Genomic DNA, 21,175 nt, shown 5'->3' on the forward strand with positions numbered 1-21,175 from the left:
CTAAACCACCTGTGTTATTTCTTTTTAACAAGAATTTTGTTGGAAATAAAAAATATATATTTTCTAGAATAGATACACTTAAAAATGTTCTTAAACAACTTATAAATAGGTTATAAAATGGATCTGGTTTCTCATCTCTTACCTTGTAATAGTCAAGGTTGTCTTGTGGAGTCGGCAAACCCATGTAACGTTCTGTATACACTGAATCTGTGATGAAAAAGAATTCAAAATGCTTAATTCACACAATAAAACTTTTCCTCCTTTTATTGAGTTACTTTATGTGCTTTCACATGTCTTAACTTGTGCACAGGTCTACAGTATCCCCCTCAGGAGTGTCTCCTCAAGATCATTTTTATTGGGTGTGTTAATACAACCAGACACACCTGCTCAGAATCACGTTTTTTCCACACTTAGCCAGAACCAATGAGGGCAGAGGGAGATCAAACTAGATGATCTAAAACCCAACCAATAAGCCATCTGCAGAAAAATCAGATGTGAAGTGCTACAAGGTAAGGGCTCTTTACATTATCATCTGATCCTCTCAAAGAATCTAAGTTAGAAAGTCACTTAATGCCTCAACTGTCTGGAGTTTTTGATCTTGACACAAGCATATACCTTAATTTCCTTTTGGAAACCCCTTATAATGTTCACTTACTCGTTGCTTACTTAAATCATATTTTTTTTTGGCAGGTTAAAATTCACTATAATTAAAACAAAGAATTCAGGTATCATTTATTTGCTATATTTCCCTGTATTATGTCAGTTACTCCAACACAATGCACGTCAAACATTCATTTTCTCTCATTTTGTGGTGAGCCCTCAATTTTGGTATTATAACAGTTGTGTACTGTGAAATAGATTGCATTAATATCTGCTGAAATGATGTAAGCTCTTTTATCTATAAATATGGTTGAAAACAGGGTGCATATATATATACACGACACTCAACACACACACCCACACACACACACACAGGACAACAACTACCTCAGGTAACATTCTAACCTTTTTTAAATGACTGGCACTGTAGATTTAAAAATTATATTGATAATGAGTGTTAGTTACTCCACATGTGTTCTTTATGTTTTTCCTATGGAGATCAAAATATTGTCCTCCAAAATAAATAATGGCAACATTTTATCATTTTGATTAAAAGGAATACAGGCTATACGTAATTTTACATATCTAGAGGACACTAATATAGAAAATATAATATTTTAAAGATGTTTTAAAATATAAGATCTTCATAAAATGTTCATATATTTTAACATTTAAATATGAATAATTTAGGTTGTACATGTGATGGAGGGGAAATAGTCTTTAAGAACAAAATAAATTTTTCCTCAAACAGCAGAAGACTTCAGTTCTTCTTGTCCTAGAACATAATGACCCTTTTTTATTATGTTAATCAGGTTTACATGTGTGAGAAGTTCTGAAATTTTAATGAGTATATTTTAAATGCATAATACAGTTGTAAACTTCTACAAATACATCTTTGAAATACCATTTATGTATTCCTTCTATCTGATCTTTGAATAAAATTGTTCAAATTAATACATATGTAAGAATTCTAGAATGTTCCTACGTCTAGAAAGTTGGGTTGGTCCATATACGTTTAATGAAGCTCTCTTCTTATTAGACTTCTAAACTCATAAAGATTGCTTCTATTATTTTATTGGCCACCAGAGGTCTCCAAAAACAGGCTAAGCAACAGAACAATTAGCATCAAATAGGAAAGGTTTCTACGAAAACAAAACCATTTGTATATGGACTAAGTTGTAACTATGCTTTCCATTTTTTTTAACATAAAGATAGCAATATTTTATTTATTTATGTATTTATTATTTATTTATCTTCAATAAGATAAATCTCTTGACTTGGGCTTTAAAAAAGGGCTTTCCACAAGATTGGTACTACCATATATTGGGGCCAAAAATATTTAATAAGCATATTTGTTACCAATGAGTCTATCACATAAAGGATTTGAGATGGGGTCTGAAGAGGTGCAGGAAAATAATTCATCTTCTCACCACCTACCTAGTGTTCCAGTGCTCACTCCCTCCCCTTTGGGAATTATGATGCCTTCTATAATTATTTTCTGAATGATGAAAAGGAGATCCTAGAGTGGCTTTCATTAACTTAGAGACAGTGGGAAAAAGACAAACCCCCTAGGAATTTCCCTGTCCCTGTTCTCCTTTTCCCGCCTAAAGAGCCCTACTTATATCTGACCTTTACTGGAAGAAAAAGAAATACATGCTTCTTTTATTCTGCTATTATGTGAAGCCCCCAAATTCAAAGCAGAATAAAGATAAGGAAGGGTTTATCTGCAGAAATGTAGCATTAGGGATGTTTTGAAATTTGGAAAACAGTATTTATTGATAAGTAAATGTGTAGATATCAAATAATACCACCCAGGCTTTTGATATTAATAGCAGAATAAGGGAGACCATTTGATTTTAGATATCCATAAAGTACATCTATGATGAATCAGCTTATTTCCTGTAGAAACATTGAAACTCAAAAAAGAATGGTTTTGTCATCGAAATTTTAAGGTCAACATTCCGTATCTTTTGGTACCTGATAGTAATTACATACCATAATACTCCCACCGTGAGACAGGCGCCACGGCTATTCCACACTTGAACACACCACTGCCTGCTCCCAGGACCATTGAGGTTACGTACCCTCCATATGACTAAGGAATGGAAACGGTTATTTTTATGGAGGTAAAGGAATTCAGGACATATGGTAAGCAAGTCACAGTTTCCATATTTCTCACATCTTTATATACTGTTCCTCTTCAGAGATAGAAAGCATGGTAGAGAAGGGCTTAAATTGGCCTTAATTGGACAATATCTAAAGACTACACTTTCAGAGCCCTCATCCCGTTTCTTGATAGGTCTAAGGGGGAAAGGCATCAAAAGTTTGCCGGATACTAATTAAAGAAAACAAAATCAATACACACTAGGTCTTTACTGACTTTGACTCGTGAGGAAAATCTCCCTCCTTCCCTGTCTCCTACTCTCCTTCCTCACCATTCTACTTCTTTCTCTCTTTTCCTTACCTCCCTCACCTCCCTCCTTGATCAGAAGAAACAAAGCTGTATGCCCGACCAACAGGGACTCACTGCCTAGAGATCGAAGACATTTTATTTGGATCTTCTTAGATTAAAAATACGTGATTTCCATCTCTAAGTATTTACATGCCAAAGGTAAATTATCATGCTCTGGATTATATTCACCAACTATATGCATACAGATTCATTAACCAAACAACTACTCACCCAGCCCCAAATTGCAATCCGTTTGTCGTCCACAAATCCCATTTTTGAAAATTGTCTAAAATACATGGAAGAAGTCCATGAATTAGCACGGCTTTGTGTGTAGAAACTAAGATAAGTGCACAGATAGGAAACCCTGCCATTTGTTCTCTGTTTCATCCTATTGGAATCTAAGATTAATCACTGCCAGCAATCAAATAAACACCTGAGAAGGATGTCTGTCATTTTAAACTCAAGGGCCAGATGAACAAGGTTTACTTTTGTTGGGGGTCCACAAAAATTTTGTCTGTGTGTGCGTGTGTGCGTGTGTGTGTGTGTGTGTGTGTGTATGATTCACAGAAAACAAATCCTGGCAGTTTTTTTCACAGCTTTATATAAAAATTTGCAGCCCAGATGCACTTTTCTTTACATAATTGAATTTAAATCTCTCCAGATGTTTTTCAGTTTAAGAGAGGATGCCCCCACCATGGAGAGATATAGAGGCATGGAGAACATCTGGGTAGGGCTTAGAAATGTCTCTGGGCCCCCTACCTGAGAACTTAAACACCATTCTCTAAATAAATTCCTTCTTATGGTGGGTGTTGATTAGTTAGCTCAGCACCCATTAAATAGGAAGGAATTTTTCCCTGATGAAGTAAGAAGTCTTTTTGCCACTAAATTGTGTTCAGGATTGGTATTGAGGTAAAGAAATGAGAAAAATGTTTTATGCACCCTCTTCTTAATCTTAGCCTTACATCAAAAGGTAATTTGTTTCCTTTAAGGAGAAATCTAGTGAATGGGACTCTTTTAACTTTGTAGTATTGATGTGGGGTGGGGACCCTTACATTGACCTGTATGTGACTTGGAGAATTTTTGTGTTTTCAATTGTATATATGACTTAGGATGCCCTGAGTTAAGCATTATTAGCAAAAATTAAAAGTAAGTAGTTTTCAACTCATTATATTCTCCCTGTAAACTTTTAAAACTTAGACCACATATATGTATGGAAATGTCCACCAAATCATGAGTGTACAAGTTGATAAGCATTTACGGAAATGAGTATATCCTTAAACTAAGATATAGTGCATTACTATCCCCTGGAAGCCTCTGGGTCATTTCTCCCTTTGCAAAAAGAAAACATTTCGTATTCAGGATTCCAATCTGTACCTGTTTTTGAACTTTATATAAAATGGGTCATGCAGGATATACACCTTTTTGCCTGGCTTCTTTATTCAAAAGCCTGTGAGATTCATCTATGTATGCTGTTCTTTTTAGTCACTGAAATAGTATTCTGTTGTATAAATACATTCTCATTAAGTTTTTACTTTTTATTTGTTTAAAGTTCATTTATTTTGAGAGAGGGAGAGAGAGAGAGAGCACACAAGCGGGGAAGGGGCAAAGAGGAGAGAATCTCAAGTAGGCAGTACCATCAACTCAGAGCCCAAGGCAGGGCTGGAGTTCACTGAACTGTGAGATCATGACCTAAGCTGTGATCAAGAGCTGGCCGCTTAACTGACCGAGCGGCCCAAATGCCCCTCGTTAATTTTTTTAAACTGGAGATGTACATTGTGGACACCCAATTCTGTAATGTTGGATTTGAGAAGCCATGGAAACTCTGCCCTCTCTCACAGAGGATCAATTTGGGTAAACATTTAGATTTAAAATATCACAGCATTACTCCTGAACCAGTTCATCCTCTTTCTAATATAAACCTCCCTTTCTCTCTTTTTTACTTTAAAGGAAAATAGCAAATCATTAACTTTGGTGTAAGAGACTTACGGATACTTATTAAATTTTCTGTCATCTTCTCTTTGGTTGTTCCTTGTTTTTAAAGGCATTTTCTTCCACCCACTTATTCATTCACAGTTTTGCTGCATTTGCTAGTTTATGATTCCACAACATTATTTTAAATCAACCACTTATAATGTCTCCCTAGACATCCATGCAGTTGGTTATAGAACCTCAAAAGACTACATTTCCCATTTACCAGTTGAATGCAGCTGTATGTGAGTTGGGAGACTCACAACTTTTTTTTATACCTAAAATATGGGGTACAGACGCCTACCTTGCAGGGCTGCTGTGCAGTTCTCATGACGATGCAGGCAAAACATTGCCCATGTTACATGTGCATTACATGGTGACCATTATTCATGATTAAAATCTCTCTTAAGCCAGATCATGCCTATCTATGGTCCCGTGACTGGAAAGCACGAGAATGAGATGTGGTTCATACTTAATGAAGCCCTTATAATTGTGAGTGAAGATGGCTTTTGCTCCACAATTTCCCCCAAATGGCGAAGTGACCCTCATCCAGACTGTAAGAGCCACTCCTAGGACTTCATAGCTATCACGTGTAGTGTAGCTTCTTACATTCTAAAGGAACACTGAACTCCTTCACTTGTACTTGACTACAGGGATGGCTCACTTGTTGAGTTAGGTGTTTCCTCAGGAGTGCATTTATCCCTCAGTTTGTCCACGTATTAGTTGAATTTTGAGTCTCTGTTCCTAGAGGGTGGTAGCACATATACCAACTATCTTTCTAGAGTCACACAGAGGAATTTAAGAGCTGTGTCTTCTTTAACCTTTATATAACGTCTATAATGACATACATTTTTACATAAATGTGATTATCTTCATGAAAATACACCCCAAAGATGAAAGGTGCATCCCAAAACACTTCACATTCTTTACACTTTACAACTTGGAAATATAAATTGAGGGAGGAAAATCAGATGATCTTAGAATTCATCTCCTAGTCACTCACCTGGCTGCTTCAATTTGATCTTCAACTTCAAATGTTCCCAGTCTTCTGTTGACTGCGTGCATGATCTTATCTCCTTGGTAACCACTTCCTCTGCCATCAAAGCTAGCTACGATAATGTTTTCTGTGCTTGCAAGGTAAGTAGCCCAGTTGAGTCTGAAGATAGCGTCTGCTTTTTGACTACACGGGCCTGCATATCTGTGAAAAATCCCAAATTGTTAGCCTTTGTGGTTTTTCTGAATCAAATGAGGAGTGCTTATATTTCTACTCCCTGTGGACAATAAGTATGCATCTTTCCAGATCATGAGCCTGAAATTGTGCCAGCCACCAGGGTGCCCACAATGGTCCCTCTAAAACTTGGCAACATGACTATAATGGCTGTGTGTTTCCTTCAAAGATGCCCATCAGTATTATCTTTGAAGACTGGTATCAAACACAGACTTCACAGGCCAACATTTTCTAAGTCGTATGTTTCTTGGAAATCAAAGAAATAAAGACTTAACAGTCAGGACAGGGAAAGTGTGTTAGGAGAAATTAATGAGAATGACAATAAATGCAGTTTTGAATATATCCTTCCTCCCTGGCTTACCAACACTTCTCGACTACAAATGTATTTCCTAGGCTGGAACTTCCTTAAGCACCACTTTGGTGTATAATACGCACTGTTTTCCCTGCAACCCCAGATGGGGTTGCACACTAAGGCCACAAATGTGCACGAGTCATTGTGGAATGGGCCAAAGTATGAATGAATGCTACTCCTTAAAACTTCAAAGGAGAAAGAAGTAGACTGTATTGAAAAATGGGCATGTTGTTGTTCAGCATTCTACTTATTAACGTGTTTAACTCCCACTCCCAAACAGCTGGATGCACACTTTCCATTAGCCCTCTCATTTCCATTTGTTAATCAAGACAAGCTCCCGATAGCTTCTTGCATCACATTTAAATATGTCATCTTTTCACGATCTACGAGACTCCTGGACCCAGACCTTCTCCTATACCTCTCCCTCCAAGCCCATTTCTCCTACTGATCTGTTCACTGTCCCCTCCACTACATGCCTTTTCTCATCCTAGTGAAAGAAGTCAAAAGAACTTTGGTTTTAAACAAACATTATAGTACTTTAATTTTAAACTAAATATTGTAACATTCTAACTTTAAAGAGACAAATGCTCTCATGCATTTCTTGGGCAAGTAAACATTTTTTAACAACATGTGAAATGATATTAGATTCAATGATATTAGATATGGTAGAGTAATAGCTTCCCTTAATATTGGTTATGTGTCAAGTTACCTAACCCACTAAGATTAAACAACATTATTTTAAAAAATAGAAAGCAAAGATTTAGACATGTAAGGATGGGAAGAGGAAAATAACTGAAAAAACAGGCAGTAAATTTACCCTGTTTTTTTAAACTTTCCTTATAAAAGAGAGGTCTAATCATTCCTTATTAGGTAGTCAAAGAAGATAAAAATATCACTCTTTTCTAAAGGATCTGTTTTCAGTAGGGGGGCTGAAACCTAAAGCAAACTAGTGTCACTGTAGTCAAAGTAATAAGGCTTACTGAAAATCAAACAGCATCTCTTGAAGTTTAAAATACCTTTTTCCCTTTCTTTGAGCTTTTTTTTGTTTACATGGAACTGTAAATACAGTGCAACAGGCTGTTGGATATTAACGTCCCTCCCTTCCCCCTCCCCATACAATGGGCGCAATAGAACTCATATAGGTTTGCAAATCACCTGGTGTGCAGCAGGTCCCCAGCACATTTGTTGGTTTGTTTTTGTTTTGTTTTTAATAAAGGAAATGAGACAAGCTAGGACAGGAAGAGTGGCATTGTGGCATCATATGTGAGTTCAGGGCAATTTTAGAAGGACTAAAGTAAAATATATTCCCAGTAATTATCAAAAATATTTTATAAAGATGCCATATTTAGAATTTGCATGAGTTTACATTTACTGCTCAAAGATTTGTGTTTCAGAACTTTCTCTAACACCTGAAGACATTTGGATTATAATGAATAATTTCCTGTATCACATCGTCTCTTCACCAAAGATGTGAGTGGAAAATACCAGGCAGTGATATTTTGGAAACTAATGGAAAAGAGACCTGATGTCCTAGTGAATCAAAGGCCACCATTCAAGATGTTTGGGGAAACTTGGGGGTAAAGAAATTGTTAATACTATTAATACCTATCTCTTACATGTTAAAATGGGCAAGAGGTAAGGATAAAACTGGGACCTGAAAATTCTTTGAAATTCTCTTGTAGTTCAGAGAAACAGATCAAAACAAAATTAAGACAGAAGGGTGTCTACTCTCTCCATTAGAAAGATGGTAGAAAACAAAGATTTGGGGTTGTGATTGCAAAATGGGAGAAGGAAACAGTAAAACTGCTTTACAATGATTCAGGAAGAGGGGAAGGATTTTTTTTTTTTTTAACATTTTTCAAACGTTAATTTTCTGTAAACTGCCCTTGGGTAAAAACATGTACAGTGGTTAACTTCCAAATTGTTCCTTCCTCTTGAATACTTACACGTCTATTAGGAGAGGATATTTCTTGGATGTATCAAAATGAGGAGGCAAAATCATCTGATACCAAAATTCTAAACAAACAGAAAGATTAATTAGTAAATTAAGAATAATTATTAGCACATGATCTAGGTCTCTTATCTCTGTCAGTGATAAATCATAGCTAGTAGTCAACAATTTGTTAAATTAGAATTGAGAAAGAAAATGAACTGCTTGGATTCAGCATGTTTTTAAGATATAAAAATATTCTCTTTCAGGTCAGGATACTAGTTAAGATTAAAGCCATAAAGTCTTTCCTAATGTATCTATTAAATACATTGGTGCCTTGTAAAATAAAAGTGCATCTTAGAATTGCTAATGTTTTGTTTTTATGATTCTGTTCTTTGGCATCTGATCTACTTATCTAGTTTGTTTATGGCTTATGTTCTAAGCTTTCCTCCAAAATGTTTTCCTCTTCTTGAATTTCCTTGAAGATGTTTAGGATTTTTAGTTGGCCCCAACTTTATTTTAAAATTCTGATTTAATAACATTTTTGTGATTCTTATTGCCATCCCAGACCGCAAAGCTGAGTTCCCATTTTCAGCTCTGTGTTTCACAGAATGAAATCAGGTTTACACGGCACAGACTGTTGTGAACGTTCTGTATGGTCTGCAGATCTGTTTTATTCTCTGTGCTTGATTTAGCATCCGTTTAATAAAATTTGCCCTAAGTAATGAATTGGTTTCCTTTGCTCCCAAATTCAAGATGATGAGTTAGACTAATAAATGTTAAAGACACACACACAGAGACAGAGACAGAGACAGAGAGAGATGTTTCATATTTTAATCAGATTATTTCCAGCTTCAGTAGATTTAGCTTGAAGGGGAAAAAAATCCATATCTCTAGAGCTGCTTCTTTCTTTCTTTTCTTCCTTCCTTCCTTCCTTCCTTCCTTCCTTCCTTCCACAGTTATTTCAGTTGATGTAAAAAGAAATGTTTACGAGTAAAATCTTTATATAAATAGATTTCTCTTTGTTTTTTGCTGATTATTTTATGCCTTCTAAATTTAAGTCTTTATTATTTTTCCATAGAATGTCAAGCTATGTGTTGACCATATTGTTTTCAGTAAGTATGCCAAACCCACCATTTCATCTCTCCTTTGTTTGAATGGGTACTAGTTGATTAGAAGTGTTTTAGCTCCATCATTCTGAAGATGGAGTGTTTTCTTTTGGGGGGGTTCTTTGTAGTCACCAGTCCCACCTCCTTCTGCCCCTCCTCCAAGACCTCGACCCCCACTTCCCCCCAGCCCTCCTTTCCTGGAGTTTGAATGTACAACCACCTCCCAGATGAGGTGGTTGTGGAAGGTGGTTCTGGAAGCTCCAACCTCCCCAGCAGGTTGTCCATCCAATCCTATGGGTTCTCTGAGTCAAAAACTTTCAGGGCCCCCCACTTTTTGTCAAGTCTCCAGTATGCAGTGCCTTCTGCACCAACAGTTGAGGTGGCTCTCCAGAACTCTAAATTCTTGCCCACCATGCCTGATTCAGGAGCCAGCAACACTGGCATCACCTAGGGGCTAATTCCAAACTCTGAACCCTGGGCTCACCCCTCCTTGCGGGATCACAGAGCCACATTAGCAAGGTTCCGGGTGATTCTATGCACATTTCATTTTTGAGTAGCCCCATGCTGAGGAGTTCTTCAGAAGCACCCTCTGTTTTCTGGTGCTTTTCCTGACATTTAATCTTGGATGAATCTTTTCTATTGAATCTTTTTGAATATTTTCTATTATTACCCTATATTACTACCCTATAATATATTATTACCCTATATTATTACCCTATATTATTACCCTATATATTATTACCCTTTTAAAATGTGAAATAAATCAGTCCTGGTGGATTCCCCCATCCCCCACGAGTAATTAGCTCTTAATGGAAAAAAACGAGCAACCAAATAAAAACAACCCGACTGCATTTCCTGCTCAAAGACCCCCCCCCCCCCCCCCCACCCCCCATTCTTAGTGGTTTCTGCACATCATCCAGGCTCCCGGCACGGGGACTAGGCTAACTGTGGCAGGGAGAAGGTTAGAAAAATCCAAGATTTCTCTTCCGAATCTGAAGTTTCAGCATTTTACAGCCAACCCTAATTTTTTTATAGTCATCTCAGATATATTTTTTACTTCTTTGGGTTAAAGGCAAAATATATCAGGATATCATTAAATTAAACGCGCAATTAATACTTTATAGAGCAGAGTTCCTAACAGAATGAAGCTGGGGTATGGGGTAGCAATACTGGTTTTTTTCCAAAGGCTTCCTCTTAACAGAATTAAATTTCACATAGAAGGGTGCTGTATTTGAAAACAAAACAAAAAGTAAAACCAGCAGTTCTCGTGACAGGCTATTTCATAGACAAAATAAACTTAGGTTAGATTTACATATAATATAAAATGTGTATTTTCAGATCAAGTTGTCACGTTTGGAGAGATTTTTATTGGTGTTTCCGTGAGCAGTTCTGTTCTGAAAGAAATTCAACTTACTTGTTTCATTCAAAATAATGAAGTCCAGTTTTTTTGAGGGCATCTGGACCTCCTGCAGCATTTTATCCAAAGCTGAATTGTCTTCCAGGACCCTCAGTTCTAAATAAATATTCGAGACAGCAGTCATTCATTACAATGTGAAGAATATGGATTGTGCAAGGCTGTAATAAGTGGCAATTCACTGATGGACTATGCATTCTTTTTTTAAAATAATTTTTAAAGTTTATTTAGTTATTATTGAGAGAGAGAGAGAGAGAGAGAGCGCGCGCACAAACTGGGAATAGGCAGAGAGAGATGGAGACAGAATCAAAAGCAGGCTCCAGGCTGTGAGCTGTCAGCACAGAGCCCCACATGGGGCTCAAACCCACAGACCTTGAGATCATGACCTTAGCGAAAGTCAAGCACTTAACCTACTGAGCCACTCAGGCACTCCAAGGGACTATGCATTCTTTAGATTAGAAACCTTGAGTTCAAATCATTGTTCAAACACTCTAAAGCCAAAAAAAATCCCACTATGCTAAGTACATGTTGGTCCTATTCACACACACTTTTCTAATGAGCAAACGAAAGGTGAAATCTTAGAAAGTACCTTCATCGTTGCTGCTTCGGTGTAGAGTATAGAGGGGCAGACCAGGGCCTATTAACATAACCAGGGAAAAACGTTTTAGGTGAGATTTTTTTAAGAAAAGGAGATAGCATAGTTTTCAAAAACGGCATTTGTTACCATTTAACTTTGATATCATTTTGATACCATTTAGCTTTGATAGAATAACTATCATAGTGGTATAAGGGGCTTACTAAGTGCTAGCTGTTTTTTTCTCTGAAATAAGTGCAATTTGATTGTAATAAGTATTACCGGAAAGGCACGAGGATCAGGAGAATGAAGCAGAAATTGAACCTCTGGCCCTACTGGGTACCTTGGGCATGTTGCTTTCAATTTCCTCATCTGTGAGCTAAACCAGAAGACCCCTGACAGCTGCTATCTTTCCTTCCCCACCCCAAGTCCACAGTCCTGCGATGACCACGCCCACTCTCAGGCCCCGCCCCCTCAGGGTGGAGCTCTGGAACCAGGCCACCATCCCCCCCCCCCCCCGGGGGGGGGGGGTTTTCCCCCCCCCCCCGCCCCCCCCCCCCCCCCCCCCCCCACGGAATCCCGAGCCAGGGGGCACATCTGCACAGTGCCTGACTTGGATAAGCTATTCCTTTCTGGCATGCAAAAGTGTTTTTCTCACATGAACATATCTTCACTATTTATCCCAACTGTAGTAGTTGCAGACTAGAAGGTAATGTATAAAAAAGCTATTTGGTGAGCTATTTAATTTTCATGCATTTAGATAATATTAATGTTTTACTGGTGATCAGAACCACAGTGATGGCATTATACAGACCTGGGTTTGAACCCTGGCTTACCTGCTGTGTGACTTAGGACAACATATCTATGCTTCGATCTCTTTACATACAAAATGAGGGCAGTATCTACTTTATAGAGTTTTCTTAGGAATCAAACAAGACCACAAATATAAAACTTCTAGCACAGTTCCCAGTATGAAATGCATGCCCAAGAAGTGGTGACTAAAAACAGTCACAGAAACTAAAATGTAATAATAAAGAAACTGTGCTGATAAAGATTCAGTTAGCTGGTTTGGAGGTCTCTTTTCGGTGAGGGGACGATTCTTTCCAGAGTATCCAGATTCTTTCATTTTGAGAAGTAACCTAGCATAGTGCTTATCCGAGTGCTTGGGAGGTGGAGACCTGGGCTTGGATCCTGTTGTTCTGCCGGTGCCACCTCTTATTAGCTGTGCCACCTGTGGAAGTCCTGTTGCCCGTCCTTGCCAAGTTTCTTCATTTATCATAAAGAAAATGAAAATAAAACAGCAACAGAAGATGGAACAGTGAGCAGGTTGGGTGACGGGCACTACCCGCATATATTTTCTCATTTAGAGGGGCAAGTGCATAAAATAATAAAAAATTAACACTAAAAACAATCTACAACAAAAAATCTAATATATATCTATCTCTGTCTGTCTAAAACAATGAACTACCTCCGTTATACATAGGCTCCACTGTGTGTGTGTACTTGTGTGTGTGTTCAAAAGCAAGCCATGCAAGTCTCTTGGCCAAAAGGGGAGGAGAGGTGGTTAACTCACCACTTAGAGCTTGAAGAGAAGGGGACTTCAGTGATTTCAAGAGCACCTCAGATTCAAGAGAAGAAAACTGAGCAGGGCAGCAAGAATGTTTCCCAGATGGGACAGAGAAAGGGACAAATGGGCAGACTGAGCCAGGAGGGTGGTGAATGATGTCCGAAGAGAGGAGGGAACGTCAGCTGGCGAGTGGAAGGCTGGAAAAACGTGCAGCCTAAGGGAATGTTAGGAACCGCTTTGGATAGACAGACAGACATGGCGATGCTGTCTTCCCTCCCCATGTCCATTCACACTTACCTGAACATCTAAGTTGATAGTACTTTGCCTCTTTACTAAATGATACAGAATAGTACTGACACCTCTCTGGTTTCAGCTCACAACTCAGGCATGCCACTTTCGTGGAGTCATTAAGTTGGATTCTGTGAACCAATGGTGGAAATTAAGTGCTTGATGAAAGAAGAAATGAGAAGATGGAATTGAATAATGCCATATTCTGGTTTCAAAGCTATCAGAATGTCAAAGCAATGCTCAAAAACTTCTTTTTAGTGTGAGATAGATACACGAATTAATTCGTAATAACCTCAAACCTCCTACTGTTTGGAAATAACATAAAGCATCTAATAAAGCCATTCTCTTTTGGTGACATGTGGAGGTTTGATTTATAAAGGAACCAAAGCTCTTCCAGGACAGAAACTAGAACTTACAATTCTGGTTAAGACAAGGAAAAAAAAAAAAAAACCAAAAAACCAAACAACCCAGAAATTGTTCTTCAGCTAAAAAGACTCAAGTCAACAAATTGGTGGAGCTCTTACTTATAAAGATTTCTTCCTCCTGGCATTCCTTTATATTCATTACTAATGTAGTATCTGGGAAGAAAACAAATGAGATGTATATTAATTATGTTTTTAAAGAAAGTCAAGCACACTTTGTTTAACTCAACACCAAGCATTAGTGCTGGCCCTTCTTGTATCATTCTTCCCTGCTCCCTCTCCCCCAGAGGCCATTTTCCCCCATTATCTCTAAACAGGAGATGGTAAACAGACTAAAATATCTGAATGCAGGAATTGCTCCCTTCATTAAAGTGACGAGTAAAAACTCAAAACAAAACAATAAAAAAAAAAAAAAGAAAAAAAAGTCTCTTATAAGAAAAATGTGACTGGACAAGTAGCCTGAAGTTGAGAGCCCATGTGTCCATATTTTTCCCCATATTTTCTGTTCTAGAACACAAACTACTATCTTCCTGAGGGCCACAGAGCCACTTCTAAAGAGGACCTTCAAAGACTGCTTTGGGCAGGGGCAAAAATCCTCCATGGTGACACCCGATAACGAATTATAAAAGTGCCTTAGATGCTAATGAAAAATAACACTCCTCAATTCATGCCACAATTCGTGCATGGTAGCTGACAGCCTCTGCAAAGCTTTCCATTTTCCAAAAAGCGAGGCCGAAACATGGACAGATATAAAATAGCCTTTGCAAGCCTTCCAGAATTCGGCGACAGTTAACATTTCACGAAACGCCCCTGATTCTGGTTCAGTGTTCTAAGATGTTTAAGAAAAAGAGGCTACAGCTCTTCTAATGTAAAGCAGGTAAGAGCAAGAGGTAGAGCCACTTGGTGGCAGGGTATCAAATCTGCTAAGCATATGTGAAAATCATTAAGGCTTCCGTATGTTAAAAAGAAAAAAGTACTGAACACATTCCAAATAGACTATTCTTTATTTGTAGGAGATTTTCCCCTATTTCTGGGCAGAGAGGGTGTGATTACAACAACTATATTTACATCCATCCGATCGATTAGAATACTCACAGGTAATCAGTGGTAAGAGCTTCTATCCCGATGACTTCCCAAGCTCCTTTTGTAATAAATGTGCAACCCTAACGGAATTTTTTAAAAAGAGGTTTATGAAACTCTCTCGCCAAAGTTAAGTGGGGGGTTAAATCATTTATAGCAACAGTTCAGATGATCTTAGGCCTTTTTGGGTGTCCCCACCCCATCCCATTGTACTCTAGATACTGCTTTGGAATTTGAATTAATCAGATTATTAGTACACCTTGATCAACTTTACCAAATGATTTCCACGTCAAGTTAGTTGCATTAAAAAAGAGATCAACCTGAAGTAAATTACGTAGGAATACTCACTTTCTTATCTATTTGGAAACGGCAAATGTGTTTGTAGCCATCTTCGTTGCTGATGATCTTGTAGAAGTTCTTCCCGTCAGAGGTAAAATGAGGTTCTGCAGGCCTAAACTAGAATAAAATAGAAACAAAAAACACATTAGAGCACATTAGTCTCATCTCAGCACCAACTTTAATTTTTGAAAGTCCTCTCAACATCTCTGCCCAAAACCCATGCTTCATTTACTTGCCAAATGAAACCACAGTGTCTCAAAAGAAAATTCTCCTTCTAGAAAATGCAGACAAAAAGATCTCGCTCAGGGAATTTTTTGTGCAGAGTAAATGAGAGAAAGCACATAAAAAGGCTTACACAGGACACAACACAGAGCAGTGGTATTGTTATCTTTGGACATCTCTCTGTGGATGATAACTCAAGGACTTCTGGCTACAAATGGGCAAAAATCAGCAGTTCAGTTTTATGAGGTAAATTTTCTCAATGTCACAGGTGTGCTTTCTTGAAACACACTATTATTATTATTGTAACTGGAAGTTTGTACCTCTTAATCCTTCACCTATTTCACCCATCTCCCCACACCCCTACCCTTCCCACAACCATGAGTTGATTGCTTTCTGTTTTGTTTGTTGGTTTGAAACAGACTATTATCTTTACTGTTTCAGATAAGAAGTGGTTTGTAATTTGAGGGATTTGTTCCCTCTTTTTAAAATACATATTTCCTTTTGAAAGCCAGGAAGTCTTTAACCATTTCTGGACTGGGTGCTATAAGGAATGTCTGTCGTATATTTCACATGGAAACATTTTTATACTTACCATTTTTATGGTAAGTCTTTTCATTTTGCTAAATAGGATCAACAATTTACCAAAAAAGTAGTTGTATGGAAATATACTATAAAATTTCCATTTTTCACAGTTCAATAAAAGATAGTTCTCAGAACATAATGTAGTTTAAGCAGAAGAGTATCTATCCCAGCCTGAAAGGAATATGTCGCATTACGACTACATTTGAGAGCAGGTAGGAGATGGTCTTTTAAAATTGTTGGTTCACTTTACCCTAGATGTTTCCTCTTTCATCAGCTCCCATTTTGGGAAGGAAGAAAAATGCTTCCCTCTTCTATTTAGTGATTCAAAGTGGATTCATTTATGGAGCAAGCTGAGGCGTGCAATACACTTGGTGTTCTCATTACAGAGCTCTGAAACACATTCCCCTCTCTAGACCTGTGTTCACAGCCTTATCTTTTTAATACATTTCCCTGTTTCCCCTGGATGGAGTTGTGCCTAGTAGAAATGTGTGAAAAGTGGCATCTGTCTGGTTAAATACAGAGAGGAAAAAACATATTTTTTTCAAAGAGTCGTGAGGAAGTGTAGCGTGTCTCTTGCCATGGAGGAAACCACTTTTCATGTTGGCAAACCTCTCCCCTCTGCCCAATCAATGCCTGAAGAAAAGGGACGTGCGAATGCTATCGGAACTCCGAGCCCAGCTGGAAGGGGTCCTGTTCCTGGACCGGGGGCCTCCCCTCTATGCCCTGAGAGATATGAGTGAAATCTTTACACATTTTGTTCCTTTGTTTCTGTCTTAAAGGAGACTTAATAGAAGTGGTCGTAAAAATTAGGTGAGATTTGTTCATCGTCTTTCTATGAGGTGCCGAAATGGCTGCACTTCCTTTGTTAACTTGTTTCGTTCCATGGTCTGGTGGCAACACGGCTGGTGATGCCACCCAAGGCGGAGCGCAGCAGGAGCGAGAAGCGTGACAAGTCCCTGCGGGTCACCGCGCTTTCTTAGATGAAACTCTGCATCTGGGGCCTAGGAAAGCGTGAAGCCACATGAGTACTGTTTCCTCCAGAGGGAGGTACACAGCAGTGTGGTGTGTTTGCCGCTGCGTTGCTACTGGATATAGTCCCATCTCCTTACACATTAGTGTAGGCTGTGGATGGAAGCCATGTTTTCTGCCTCCAAAGCACAGGACTTTGAAGATGAGGTCAATGAGCATATTTGGCATCTTAGAGGCTTTTCAGCATAGGTTTGCTTTTTACTTTCCAGGACCTACAGTTTGCCTCGAGTATGTCTTCTGTTTTGTCTGCTATTAAGTTTTAACTTGTCCTTTTACTTCTTCCAGCTGAGCATGTTCTGTATTCTGTATAAAAAGATATCTCTGCAGGGGGCATTTAAGTATTTTGATCAATAGGTCAAGTAATATTTCTGTTAATAGCAAATAACATAGGGCCCTCATTTGGTATATTTACTTTTTTTTTTTTTTTTTTTTTTGAGAAAGAAAGCACATGAGTGCAAATGGGGGAGGGGCAGAGGAAGAAGAAGAGAGAGAATCTCAATCAGGCTCCACGGCCAGCGTGCAATCCATTGTGGGGCTCCATCCCACGACCATGAGATCATGACCTGAGCCAAAAGCAGGAGTTGGATGCCTAACCTCCTGAGGCACCCAGGCACCCGGTATATCTACATATTAAATAGCTCTGTGTATCTGATCCATACGAAAAAAAAAACCAAAACATGACTCTTAACCACTTACTCTTCCAACCCAGCCAGTGGTACTCATTTCAATGTGTTCTTGTGCCTAGGGAGAGAAAAATACAGGGACAGTGTTCCAGAGAGAAGTAAGCTATGCATTCTAATTCTTTAGCTGCAATTCATGGTAATACAAATGAAATTGTACTTAAAATAGTTGAAAACTGTCTCCATTTATATATTTGTATTTATGTTAGGACTGTTGCATTAGAACATTTACCTCTGTTGCCTAGGGCTCTGTCTCCATATGTGGACCTGGAGGGTCCACCAGCATTTTCAACTCAACAGGTACAGAACAGAAGATGATGTCATTTGTCTTGTCTCCATCCCCATTGGCTTGTTCCTACACCTTCATTCTTCTGCCTAGTGCCACCATTCACCCAAGCCAGAGATGTGGGAGTCGCTCTAGATGCCTCCACTACTCACAGCCACCTCCTCAGCCCGTCTCCTGGTTCTTTGACTCCTTTCTTCCTTCTCCACGGTTACTGCCTTAGCTCGGGTTCTCTTCTGATTTCCCCTGGTTTGTTGTCGTGACCTCCTGGCTGATACCCTGCGGCTCTTTTCTTCTTCCAATCTGCCCTCCACCCTGCTCAACCCCTGGCTGAACTCACGTGGCAACAGATGGTTCTATCTCATGATCCTCTTCTATTTAACACCTGGAAATAGCACCCCGTGTCCTCCAAGTCAGTCCAAACTCCTGGGAATGGTGCCTGAGACTCAGTCTACCCCCACCCTCAGTTCTCATCATTGTGCCTCAACCCAACCCCTGGTCCTCTGGGAGCCCCAGACCCTGCAGGCTCCAAGCCATTCACTGGATGCCTTTGCACAGCCTCTGCTCACAGGGTCCTTGTGCCCTTATCTGCCCAGGCTGCTTTATCTTCCTTGTCATCTCCCATCCCCTGTCCCCAGTTGAGTGGATCGCCTTCTTCTGCCCTACATTCCCTCTGTACCTTGCTTATATCCTTTTAGGTCACAATATCTTGATAGTAGGATGATATGTTTTACAAGAAACAAAAAGCTTGAGATTTTTTTAGTTTGAATTCTGGCTGTCATGTGACCGAAGCAAGCTCCTTAACCTCACTGAGCCTCTGACTCCACTGTGAGTCTTCAAGAAATGGTATCTACTATTATTCATTATCATAATGGTAATCCCTTTATCATCAGCATTTTGGGGACAGAGCTGTGCACAGAACTTGGGACACATTAGGTGTTCAATGTTTGCTGTATAAATGAACAAATGAGCACATCAAGATACAGGGTGCCCAAGCTTTCTGAGGCAAGAATCTTCACTGTGTCCAACCAGGATGGGAACAGGGAGGGGAGGTATGTAAGTACAGAGCCTATTACCAGGAAATGGCTTGTAGAGGTGTGCTTGACATATTCCAGCAAACCTTCCCTGGGCTTTGTCCCTCCTGAGGCTGCTGGTCCCAAAGGGGCTTTAATTCTGATTCACCAGCTTGGTCAAACCTTGAAGTTTCTTGTGGGGAAACCCCCCAACGCCCCAAGCACCTCAGATTTGAATTAACACTTGCCTTTGTCTTAATGTTACCACCCTTTCAGCCGGGTAGGTATCTATGTATGTTCCAAAGCTGTTTACTGCTTAATGATAGTCACAGTATGGTAGCAGATTTGTGGCCTTTTGAATCTTGTTTTCTTTCACACATACTCAGCCAGTCATTTGCCACTGCCCATATTTTCTCTATGGAAACACACTTTATGGCCCTTGCAGCCACTGGCCCTCTTGAGCTTTTTGAATTTTGACATCAAATTCTGTCTTCTGGGTTTCCAATTACCATTGAGTGATAATATCCATAACTAAAACAGTATGACTAGTGAGTAAAGGTGAAACGGAAGTACCACCAGATATCAGATTCTCTAAAAGTTAGTCAAAACTTACCTACTGCCTCAGGATCTGACAGTCAGAAAGAATAGAAACTCAGAGTTTATCTCCTGATTCCCAATCACTCACTTTGCCTGTTTTCATACTGTCCTTGGATCACATGTAGCTTTAGAAGCAGAACATCCCCATTAAACCTTACCGCTGAGGAAATCCATTTGCCGGTGGAGTTATTATAGTCACGTATATCCATGACTGAATAGTTCTGAATCCTTCGGAGCCATTGCAAAGAAATTCTTTCTTCGTTTGCCCACGTTACATCACACAAATAGTAATCCCTGGAAGGAAGAAAGGAAGGAAAAAATGGGGGGGGGGAGGGAGGAAGGGAGGAAGGAAGGGAGAAAGGGAGGAAGGAAGGGAGGGGAGAGAGAATAACTATTTCCAGACCTTGGTACAGACAGACATTTTACTCACTGAAATCAATCTTAATAGGCATATAATTTTAAATCGTTGTTGAAAGCATTTAATAACACAATATTTTACTTTTTCTGAAAGCTTAAAGTGTAATTTAGTTTTGAATGGAAATTAAAATATATCTGACAGGAAAAACAGTAGCTAACATCAAGTAGTGGCTTGGCAAACGTGACTCACACCACAGCTCGGGATTTTTCAAGTCCTCAGCTTGGCCTTTGGTGGTGCCAGGAAGTCAAGGGTGACATTTTCCCATCTCTTTTCTGCTGTCTTGAGAGAAAATTACAGGGAGGCCAGAGACACTGGCTGAGATTCGAATATTTTCTGGTAATTTGACGTGCTTCTCTAGAAAATTCTTGCTTTTAGGGTGAAATTACAACTGACCTTTTTCTCAACTTCATTTTCAAAGGGGAAAAAATTGACCCACATCTCTACAAACTTTGAAAATCAAATAATTATACTGTAAAAAATCTTTTCTCAAGACTCAAAACATGAACTTGTGGAAAAAAAAATAAGGAACCTTAACATAAAATTTATACAAGTGGAGATATCTCCAGCATTGTGTCTTCCTCCAACACATACCTTTAAGCAGTTTTGGAACTACCTTTTGATTTGTAGTGAGATGCATAGAATTCACAATTTAATTTTCTGCTAGCCTCCCTAAATATTTGCTCTGGATCATTTATATTTTATTTTATTTACTCTTCCTAGCCCCCAGTGTGATTTTGAACAATGATCTTAAATCACTCCTTTCCACTGTCTGATCAAAGCCTTATCCCCTTTTCAGAAAAATTCCCAAAGAATTTTTTCCTCCCCTCTCTTCCCCTCTGGCCCATGGCCATATCCTCTTCCTCACCCTGAACGCGCTAAAATGCTCCTTTGCTCTTCCCTTCCCAGGCTGTGACCACCCCCTCCTTGCATCTTTTTGCTCTCCTTGACTGCAAGCTCTCTGAGGCAGGACCACAGCTGTCTTGTTCACAGGGTGTCCCCAGGCCCTAGCAGAATACCTGGCCCAAAAC

General features: G+C 39.1%; 1 protein-coding gene across 1 annotated transcript in view; it reads right to left on the reverse strand.

Moving 5' to 3' along the window:
- Positions 1 to 21,175, reverse strand: part of LOC125917356 (dipeptidyl peptidase 4) — a 78,675-nt gene that overhangs the window by 11,956 nt on the left and 45,544 nt on the right. Inside the window, exons 11-23 of the mRNA XM_049623580.1 lie at positions 19,888 to 20,023; positions 17,853 to 17,897; positions 15,333 to 15,440; positions 15,000 to 15,067; positions 14,007 to 14,060; positions 13,492 to 13,613; positions 11,643 to 11,690; positions 11,054 to 11,152; positions 8,547 to 8,616; positions 6,024 to 6,218; positions 3,284 to 3,338; positions 2,596 to 2,695; positions 143 to 207 (exon numbers count right to left, since the gene is read on the reverse strand). Coding sequence (XP_049479537.1) covers positions 143 to 207; positions 2,596 to 2,695; positions 3,284 to 3,338; positions 6,024 to 6,218; positions 8,547 to 8,616; positions 11,054 to 11,152; positions 11,643 to 11,690; positions 13,492 to 13,613; positions 14,007 to 14,060; positions 15,000 to 15,067; positions 15,333 to 15,440; positions 17,853 to 17,897; positions 19,888 to 20,023 — 1,165 coding nt within the window. The remainder of the gene's footprint in view (positions 1 to 142; positions 208 to 2,595; positions 2,696 to 3,283; positions 3,339 to 6,023; positions 6,219 to 8,546; positions 8,617 to 11,053; positions 11,153 to 11,642; positions 11,691 to 13,491; positions 13,614 to 14,006; positions 14,061 to 14,999; positions 15,068 to 15,332; positions 15,441 to 17,852; positions 17,898 to 19,887; positions 20,024 to 21,175) is intronic.

Source organism: Panthera uncia, unplaced genomic scaffold, assembly GCF_023721935.1.
Source record: "Panthera uncia isolate 11264 unplaced genomic scaffold, Puncia_PCG_1.0 HiC_scaffold_175, whole genome shotgun sequence".
NCBI lineage: Eukaryota > Metazoa > Chordata > Mammalia > Carnivora > Felidae > Panthera > Panthera uncia.